This window comes from Carassius carassius, chromosome 19 (genome assembly GCF_963082965.1).
Source record: "Carassius carassius chromosome 19, fCarCar2.1, whole genome shotgun sequence".
Lineage (NCBI taxonomy): Eukaryota > Metazoa > Chordata > Actinopteri > Cypriniformes > Cyprinidae > Carassius > Carassius carassius.
In genome coordinates this window covers 5,811,204-5,821,005 of record NC_081773.1, presented here as the reverse complement: position 1 = coordinate 5,821,005, position 9,802 = coordinate 5,811,204, and the positions used below count along the sequence as shown (strand labels likewise).

The 9,802-nt window shown below is 35.6% G+C and overlaps 2 protein-coding genes across 3 annotated transcripts; both read right to left on the bottom strand.

Moving 5' to 3' along the window:
* Positions 1 to 1,743: 1,743 nt before the first annotated feature.
* LOC132094933 (ras-related protein Rab-33B-like) lies at positions 1,744 to 3,446 on the bottom strand. Its single transcript, XM_059499622.1, has 2 exons — positions 3,152 to 3,446; positions 1,744 to 2,825 (listed from the first exon to the last, which is right to left on the bottom strand). The coding sequence occupies exons 1-2, from the start codon at positions 3,407 to 3,409 to the stop codon at positions 2,382 to 2,384; spliced, it is 702 nt and encodes a 233-aa protein (XP_059355605.1). The 5' UTR covers positions 3,410 to 3,446; the 3' UTR covers positions 1,744 to 2,381.
* Positions 3,447 to 4,819: 1,373 nt separating this feature from the next.
* wu:fc50b12 (uncharacterized protein LOC103911624 homolog) lies at positions 4,820 to 6,228 on the bottom strand. Of its 2 annotated transcripts, none has more exons than XM_059499325.1 (4): positions 6,180 to 6,228; positions 6,011 to 6,053; positions 5,764 to 5,897; positions 4,820 to 5,610 (listed from the first exon to the last, which is right to left on the bottom strand). In XM_059499325.1, the coding sequence occupies exons 2-4, from the start codon at positions 6,029 to 6,031 to the stop codon at positions 5,376 to 5,378; spliced, it is 390 nt and encodes a 129-aa protein (XP_059355308.1). In that variant the 5' UTR covers positions 6,032 to 6,053; positions 6,180 to 6,228; the 3' UTR covers positions 4,820 to 5,375. The 2 variants fall into 2 exon arrangements, with proteins under 2 accessions (XP_059355308.1, XP_059355307.1); XM_059499324.1 differs by having other exon boundaries at positions 4,821 to 5,610; positions 5,764 to 5,927; positions 6,180 to 6,219.
* Between the last annotated feature and the right edge of the window lie 3,574 nt (positions 6,229 to 9,802).

Genomic DNA, 9,802 nt, shown 5'->3' with positions numbered 1-9,802 from the left:
ATAAATGTTTCTTGTAACTCATTATATTAGAATAAAATTTGTATAAATTATGGGAAATTATATATAATTTCTCCTTTTCTGCTTTACGTTTCCCCAAAAAATTTTATTTTCAATGTAAGATATAAATGTGGTAATAAATATTCCAGAACTACTTGGTGCTTCACCAAATATTTTAATATTTTGAATCCACATAAGTTTTTATCAATAAATGCAATTACATAAGTCACATAGGATTAAAAGTAAGGTTGATGGTTTAGATGTAACAACATAATTTGATGTAAAACAAATGCATTATGTGTATATTACCCAGTTTTTTCTGTTTTAATTATTGGTGTTAAATCCAAAGTATTTGCATTTTCTGTGTCAAGTCTAATCGTTGCTATTCCTGTTACTGTTATTCACAAAACTCATCTTGTCCAAGTTAAGTTCCTGCAGACATCTGGTGGTGACTAAACGTATGTGCACTCAAGTTATTAGTTCATTGAAATTAGATTAGATTCAGATAAAAAAAAAAAAAAAAATAAAAAAAAAAAAACCTTTTTACTGTTCAGGTGTGTTCACATGCATTAAATATTTGTCACTTATTTCAGAAGCTTCGGTACTTTCCGGTGCACAGGCATTTTCACAAGGACAAAATATACTTTTGAGGCCTAACTACTTAATCATAAGCGGTTAAATCCTGCTTTTTGTTATTTTTAGTGGGGCTGTGAGATTTATCACTTGGAGAAGAATTCTTCACAGCTCTGGTGTTGGAGTTAACAGGTAGACACATGGTAAAACAAGACGTGTTTGCAGCTGCACTTGCCTGCTGACTTTAGGATTTAAGTGCACATGGAAGGTGTAAAAAACAACACTTACTGTCTGAGAGGCTGAGATCTGTTCGGTTCACAAAATAAAATGGTCACAAGGATTTGACGAATGTTGCAGTCAAAATAAAAAATAAATAATAATAATAATAAAAAAAAAAAATATATATATATATATAAAGTATTTGTTAAATTCAAAATTAGTCTTTGAAATTCTCTCTCTCTCTCTCTATATATATATAGATATATATATATAATTTCAAAGACTAATTTTGAATTTAACAAATACTTTTTTGCAAAGATTGTACTTGTAAATACTCATTTCCGAAATTCATATTCCGAACATAACCAAAAAAAATATGGTCACTACAGAAAAGTCCATGATTTTTAATTGTAACATTTTCCTGATATTTCTATTTTTTCCTTTACTATCGGAATCCTTTTTATATTTAAAATCTTTTAAACTCCTCTTTGATCCAGATTGATCACAACTGTTATATACTATATATCAAAAATAATTCGGTTTTTTTTGCACATTTTATTTTCATATTCACTTCCAAACACATCTGACAGTCACTGGTACTGCAAACTATTTACACAATGACAATTTTCTCTCAAATACAACAAATTATACATGATGCTGAATAATCAAGACAAACGTCAGATATGATACAATCTTAATTTAAAGTGCAATACAGTCCCTGTTTTCCAAATGCTACTGCTTACAAAAAATAGCTGTGAAAAACAAAATAAATAAATGATTGAAATCAAGCCTTTGAGATGTGTTGAAGTCTCATTGATTTGCTTGTAAAAGATGACAAAAAACACTAATATGTTGCACATTACTGTGTTTCACAAATGCATCACATTGAGGTTGGGATAATATGTGCTCACATTTATGATAAAGAGTGCGGGTTCTCTTGTTTTTTTATCTCACTTTGTTTCATAATAATGCTCTGAATGCTTTGACAGTGGCACCCACTAGTGTTTATGATGGAGTCATTAATAGCTTTAGTTATGCAGTCTGTCTGGTTCAGTTTAGATATAATATATGCTTTCAAAAGAAATAAAATTGAGAATCAAGTGCAAAATAAATATAATAGTAATTGATCTGTATCCGCAAGCATAGTAGAACGCTCACGTTGCACAATAATGAGGACCAATGTGTTATTTCATATAAGTTAGACATGCACAAGATTGCCTTTAGAAGTTTCACAGCGGCAACCTGTGGAATAATAACACTGAAACAACATGCAAAGTTATTACAGACTGAAAATGTTATAACAGTCTCTCTTGAATGAGGTCTTCATGACATTGAGCATGTTTCACTCTTAAATAATAATAATAATAATAATATGTAGTAATAAGACATATAGGCATCCCTTGCTGCATGTGAGTTAAACCCTCAAAATGCTCCACAGTCTATGTTTCCAAAGAAATCTGTAAACTGCACAATCCAAATGCAATCCTATAGACATATACTGTACTGTATATCTCCCAGTCACTCTTTCTGTCTTAACTTCATACAGAACTCCACCCTAAATTATTGCATGAAACTGTACGGGCCAAAGTGCACTAGCACAAACAGGATGTCTTCTCCTCCTGTCCACCAGCGAGCTGCAAGAAGTTGCTCTCACTCGGCTGTTTCAGTCTCAGGGGCTTGTGATTCTTCAGCCTGTAGGCCAGCGTGAGGAAAATGGCATCGACATGCTCTTTTTCCGCAGGGTCTCTTGCAGACGTCTCAAAAAGCGGGAAGTTGTAGCTGTCAGCCAGTCGCTGAGCTAAAAACGTGGACACCTCTCTCGCTCCTCTCAAGTCACATTTGTTCCCAACTAGGATGCGTGGGACCAAGGGAGGGACTGAGTGACGGCTGCACTCCTCAATCCACTCGGGCAGACTCTCAAATGAAGCCAGGCTGGTCACGTCGTACACAAAGATGATGGCATGCACGTTTCTGTAGTAGTGCTCCACCATGCTCTTCCTGAAGCGTTCTTGTCCCGCCGTGTCCCAGATCTGCAACTGAGAAGGAGAATGCAATTTGCACCAGTGTAGATATAAAATATACTAGCAGTTTAGAGTCCAAAGTCCTATAACACAGTATACACACATCACGTGACATTAAAATGTATAGGTTTGAAATCTAACTACACGTTAATACAAGTAAACATTAGCTACACTACTCTATTGAAACAATATTACATTATTTACAAATATTTCAAGTGTTGTTTGTCTAGCTCTGTCAACAGTAACGTTACACACAATAGGCTACATCCGCTGGGTGAAGAATCTCATACTCCTTATTCATGCTCAAAAGGCTTTTTAAAGCTTTCTGTTTGGATTCTTACCTTTATGTTTTCTCCATCGAGGTCCAGGGTTCTCTCTCTGAAATCTACTCCGATTGTTGCCTCGGGGTTTTGGAGAAATTTACCACCGCAAAAGCGGTAAGTTAGACACGTCTTTCCCACATTTGAATCCCCGATGACTATTATCTTAAAGACCCTCTCCCGAGGACTGTCGTTATCCGGACACGAGTCGTTGGCCAGACCGTCTCTTGTGTAAATCGTCGAGAAATCATTGTTGCCCGTTGTGTTCTCTATTGCCATAGCTCCGATACTCGGGAAATATCGCGAGAGGATAAGAACGAGATCTTAAAGTGAACTCCCGTGACCTTTGCATTTACTGTTAGCAGAATAACATGGAGTGTATAAGTGTATAAGTGAATAAGTGTAGTAATAGCACACTTGAGAGGTTATGAAATGCCCCAAGATATGTGAAATAAACAGTAAATGCTCCATCTTTCCTGAAGGATGGGTTATTTTAATATTGTATCTAAATGTTGTCTTTGTAAATCAAAAGCGTATTAACATTTTGCCCCATATCACCTCAAACAATGTAGCCTTTATATCTGAAACCTCGTTCATCATGTATTTTCACATCAATTAACCCCCCCCCCCCCCCCATCAGTATTACATAAAAATAAATATTTGTTTTCTTCTGATCATTATACACGTTGAGACCAGAAATAGACACGTTTTTTTTAAGAAGGACTGTTAGCCCCATTATACCCTGTTCAAGATTCCAGCTAATACTGTTCTTTATTTATGTAAGATTTACAATTAGAGAGCTCTTTAATGCAATTCTTACTACTAACAACTGAATTAGAGAGCGCTTTAATTCAGTTAAATAGCTCTGCAATTAAACATCTTTAATGTTGTTGTTTTTTACAAGTAAGAATTGATTTAGAGAGCTCTCTAATAGGAATTGTTACTAGTAAGAATTTAATTGAAGAGCTCATTCATTCTAGTAAAAATGCAATTATGATGAGTAACACTGGGAATATTTTAAAGGGAATGTCACCCAAAAATGAAAATTCTGTCATCATTTAATCACCCTCATGTTGTTCCAAACCTGTATTGCTTTCTTATGTTGAACAGTTGGTGGTTGCCATTGACTTCCATAGTATTTTCTTTTTCCCACTATGGAAGTCAAGGGCAATCACCAACTGCTTGATTACCAAAAATCTTCAAAATATCTTCTTTTATGTTCAATATAAGATAGCAACTCATACAGGTTTAGAAGTCAAGCTATTAATATAATTAGAATTAGAATATGAATTTAATATAAGAGAAGACACAGTTATGACCTTTTTATTATAGAAAGAACAAAACTAAGAAAAAATAGAATAAAAATAGAATAAATGCCTTCAACTTTTTTTTTTTTTCACAGACCAAGTGCCATAAAAGTCACCAAGTTTCGTACAATTCTGGTGAAGCTACAATTTAAAAAAATTCTAAATGTAAGCGTTAATATAAAATTATATTAACCTTGTGCAGTCTTCGGTCACTTCTGACTTCTTCTCTGAGAATTTACAATTTTGAATATACTATATATATAATTTAAAATTAAATGTATGTGCAAATTAAAGTAATATAATCTGATTTAAAAATAAACAAAATTGTCAGAATGGAAAGTCATGGTTTATCTGAGCATTCAATTGCATTAGATTTCACTGCTTTTCAAGTGGACCTTTTTTTATTATCGAAACACCGAAACATAAGTAAATGCATTGTGAATGTAAACATATTGTATGAGAGTTTGATTGAATGATAGAAAAATAAACAGAATTTGATTCATGCAATTGAATAATTAGTTACAAGAAGAATGGTTTCATGAGGTGTGTAAAAACGTATAGAATATATAAAACTACTGAATACTATTGAATATTCTTCTATGTACACTGGGATCTAAAAGTCTAAGGCCACATTGAAAATCTGGATAATTCTCAAATCATGCTGGATAAAATTAACATGATGAATTAACATTATCATGGAAATCATCTGAATTGAATGTAATGTTTTCAGTTAATTAACATCTTAATTACAATGAAATGAAAATGTATTCTAATTAAAATGTATAAAAATGCACTTAGCTAATATGAAAACTATATTTTAAAGATTTTAACTAAACTACAAGCATTCAGGTTGTAATGAAAAATAAAGAAAGTTTAGAACAGCATTTTCAGCATCAATCAGACTTTTAGCTCACATCATTTTTCTTTGCAAAATGGTCTTAGTTATAACTGCGATTGAGCACATTAATCCTGCTCAAGGCGTCCTTGTTGTCTATGGTCTTGTGGACAGTAATGATGAAGGGGAAGGCAGAGGGCAGCTCGACTCTGCGGCTGAGCTTCTGGTGACCCCAATGCAAGCAGCGCAGTCTCTCAGCTAGATCACGACGGCCCGCCCGCTCAAGACCGTCCTGCAGAAGCTTGGTTTTGTTCGGTTTGTCCCAGGAACGCTCATACCTATCAATCAACAACACAGCTCATCGGAGCTATCACCAATTAACACCAGCACAGCTCTCATAGAAAAAAAAGTGTAAGTTCTGTAAAATAAAGTCTAATTTAAAAAACAATAATAAACAGTTACAGTTAATAGTGTGTTGGATTAATACACACCATGATTCCAGCATTCTTTGAGCCTGAACCCTCTTTTCTTTGGATGTGGCATGAAACTGTCTGACTTCATTTCTGGTGAATCCCAGTTCAAATGCTAGGACGGTCCACTCGAACCCTAACTGCTTGGCAATCTCCTGCACAGATTTCATATTGATCACAGCATCCTAAAGGACAAAGTACGGTACACATTGACATATAATGGGGAAAAGACGGCAGTTTTAATAATAATATTGTAGAGATGACTCACCTCTTGTGCCTTGTTTGGCATTTTATCCACTTACGCAAGGAATCTTGTTGGTTCCACAGGCAAAAAACAAAAGCTACAGTGTGAAGTCTGTCAGAACAGTACCATTTAATGTCTTTCTACTTGAAATGAATTACATTCACAATCTATATACATAGTTTAAAACACTTACAAATGTGTGCTGTTGTCGCGTATGCGACTGGAGCGGTCAGTGGTTGTCAGAGAGACTGTCCAACACACACCTGTCTGGTTAAAAATTAAAACATCACATAGTTCACTAAAGCTTTTACATTAAGAATTCAGTGAGTCAGTGTGAGCGTAATTTTGAAAATTATTACAGTTTAACACATAAAGGTTTGTTTAATTATTAAGCATACAAAAACGCAAAATGATTGTGTTTATAGACATATTAAACTATATATTATCCTAACAGAGATATTGTTAAATATTGTAAAATGATCTCATCTCATTTTAAAAGGACAGCGATATATTTAATCATGTCTGCCAACTTGACAAATATATTTACAATAATATTATTGAATGGAAAACTGCTTTCAACACCCCCAGAGGGCATTTTGAATATTTGGTTATGCCATTCGGTCTTTCCAACTCCCCAGCAGTTTTTCAGGCACTCGTGAATGACGTGTTGAGAGACATGGTAGATCAATTCATATATGTTTACCTGGATGACATATTGATTTTTTCTTTGTCTCTCCAGGAACACGTTTCTTGGTTACATCGTCTCTTCTGAGGGAGTGCACATGGATCCTGACAAGGTTAATGCTGTGATAGACTGGCCAAGTCCAGATTCCCATAAGGCCCTACAGCAGTTTCTGGGATTCGCCAACTTCTATCGGCGTTTCATTTGTAATTTCAGCCAACTAGCCGCACCTCTGACCGCCTTGACCTACTCCAGAACTACATTCAGGTGGTCCGATACAGCCGAGGCTGCATTCACCAACTTAAAGAGCTCCCATCTTAGTTGCCCCTGATCCCAGACGTCAGTTCGTGGTGGAGGCCGACGCATCAGAGGTGGGGGTAGGTGCAGTTCTTTCCCAATGCGCTTCCTCAGACAACAAGATGCATCCTTGCATGTTTTTGTCCCATCGTCTATCACCTGTCGAACATAACTATAACATTGGTAACAGAGAATTGTTGGCCGTCAAGTTAGCATTGGAGGAATGGCATCATTGGTTAGAAGGGTTGGGGGTACCCTTTATTGTTTGGACTGACCATAAGAACCTTGAATATATTAGATCTGCTAAAAGACTCAACTTCAGGCAGGCTCGGTGGGCACTTTTTTTCGGATGTTTTGACTTTTCTCTCTCGTACTGCCCGGGTTCCAAAAACATCATACCCGATTCCTTATCTCGCATTTTTGATCCATCCAAACGCCCGGTTACTCCTGAGTGCATTTTACCTGAGAAAGTAGTTATCTCCACACTCATATGGGAGGTCAAATCAAAGGTCAAGACGGCCCTAGAAGGGGTAACGCTATTCGATGGGGTCATTGCTCTAACGTGGCTTGTCATCCAGGAGTAAGCCGTACTAGCTGCTTAGTCAAGCAACAATTCTGGTTCAATCTCTTGCTCTCCTTATGTTGTTATATGCATGTTAACAGCAGCAGCAAATGAAGACTGACGCCAGGACGTGGTTTTCCCAAAAAAACTTTTTACTTCGATTTCAGTTTAATAAGAAATAATTGAAGTCACATAAATCACTGTTTACACAACTTGCTTTTATTACTGCTCATTTATATCACATTCCTCACTTACATTACACTGCTTACATAAATTATTCACTTATATTACACTGCTCCCTACTATCCATATGCATCTTTGCTCTTTCGTGTTTTTTCACCTTCTCCGAGAGATGATGCATTTCGGTGACACCTGTATTTTTCCATGCAATGTCCATCATGCTCTCGCGATGTAACAAAATGCAGCTGTAAATTAGCAGAATAAAGCGTCAGCTACTTCACAGCCTATTAGCCTTTTTCTCTGTTCATACCACTTCCTCGAAAATACTTTTTTACACGACTTCCCGCCCTTTGTAGATACTTGTTTGATGTTTAATTTGGTCTTGGTTGTCCTAATTCTTTAATTGCCCATTTATCCTTATTGCTACAACGAATGAATGGTATTTCTTTCAGCGACACGATAGAATTAATCTACGCTGAGGTAACGTTCGCCGTGATGTTTATCAAGTTCAGCTGACAACTGAATTTGCATAGCTGTCCCCGTCTCTCTGTTTTTTTTTTTTCACATTTGATAAAGATATTAAAGTAGTTTTTAATTTTTTCCTTGTTGTTAAAATTAAAAATAGTTTTTAGGATGTCACTGTTCCCACCAGTAGTTGCACAGGTTAAGGTTACGCACGATGACGAAAGCACGTTAGGGCGAGCCCTCCCGGAACTCATTGAGATTGCATTGCAGTGGCTGCAGTTCGAAAAAAAAGATCTTTGAATGGAAGTCTATATGAGAGCACTCTGGGCGATTCACAGTTTGACAGAAATCGCCCAAAAAGGGGCGGTACTACACAGAACGCGACTCGACGCTGATTTGACTATTTAGAGGCAGCAAAAACAGTCTAGCGTAACACTGTGGTTGAATGTAAAAGAAAAAAAAATTTGGTGGTGCGTCGCCCTAATGGAGAAACCGCCACTGTTCTCCCGCCCTCTAATGGCATGTCGGTTGTTTTGACCATAGTGGACCAGTTCTCGAAGTGGCATGCAGATGAAGAGAGATGAGCACAACATGAAACCTGTTTTAGACAAATGATTCATGCTGCATTTTAACACACAAAAAAACATTATCATTAAATAAATAAATAATTTACATAAAAATGTGGGATACTGAACTTACCGTGCTCATACTTCTTTTCAATGACCTTTCTTTATACACATTTCATGATAAAAAAAAAAAAAACGAAATAATTTATTTCTAGAGATTTACCCTGATGGTAAGACAGATATCTTGTTTAGCCGACACAAGAACTAAAGAAACGCTAATATTCAGTACTAGTGTTATGCCAGAACAGAGATCGAATGTTTATGTAGGCTACAAAGTTTTCATTTTATGTAAATTTAAATTAAATTTATGCATTTAGCAGACACTTTTATCCAAAGCAACTTACAGTGCATTCAGGCTATCAATTTTTACCTATCATATGTTTCCGGGGAATCGAACCCCCAACCTTGCGCTTGACAGTGCAGTGCTCTACCAATTGAGCTACAGGAACACTGTGTGGATTATTTGGTTTTATTGGAAAATTTCCGACTCAACAGCTTGCGATATGTGGCACAAAAAGCATATTTACCTGCATTTGCAAGGTGCCCGTTACATTTTCAGCTCTAATCTAATAATTGCGAACATAATAAATCCCATATTTTTAGGCTGGTACTAAATATGTATGTCATGTCATACAATACATATTTTTTAAATTTGACTGAATTTGTATTTAACATGACCACAATTGAATAAAAACATTATATAGCCTACTTATAAAGCTTTCATTTACAATTCAAATAGCGAGGGAATGACATAGAAAAAGAGCAAAAACATTTACATTATCAAATAATATTATTCAGTCTAGCGAGCTTTAAGCGCTCTCAAAAATAAATAAAATAAAATAATAAAAACTCCCCTTATAATTAGAAATTGTCTGCATTGTAAAATGAATCTCTTACTTTGTTTATGTGTATATTTCTGATATTTTTTAATAAAAACAATCTCTTACTTTCTTACTCTTACTGTACATCTGCACTTTGTTGTTTATATCAGTGCACACAGAACA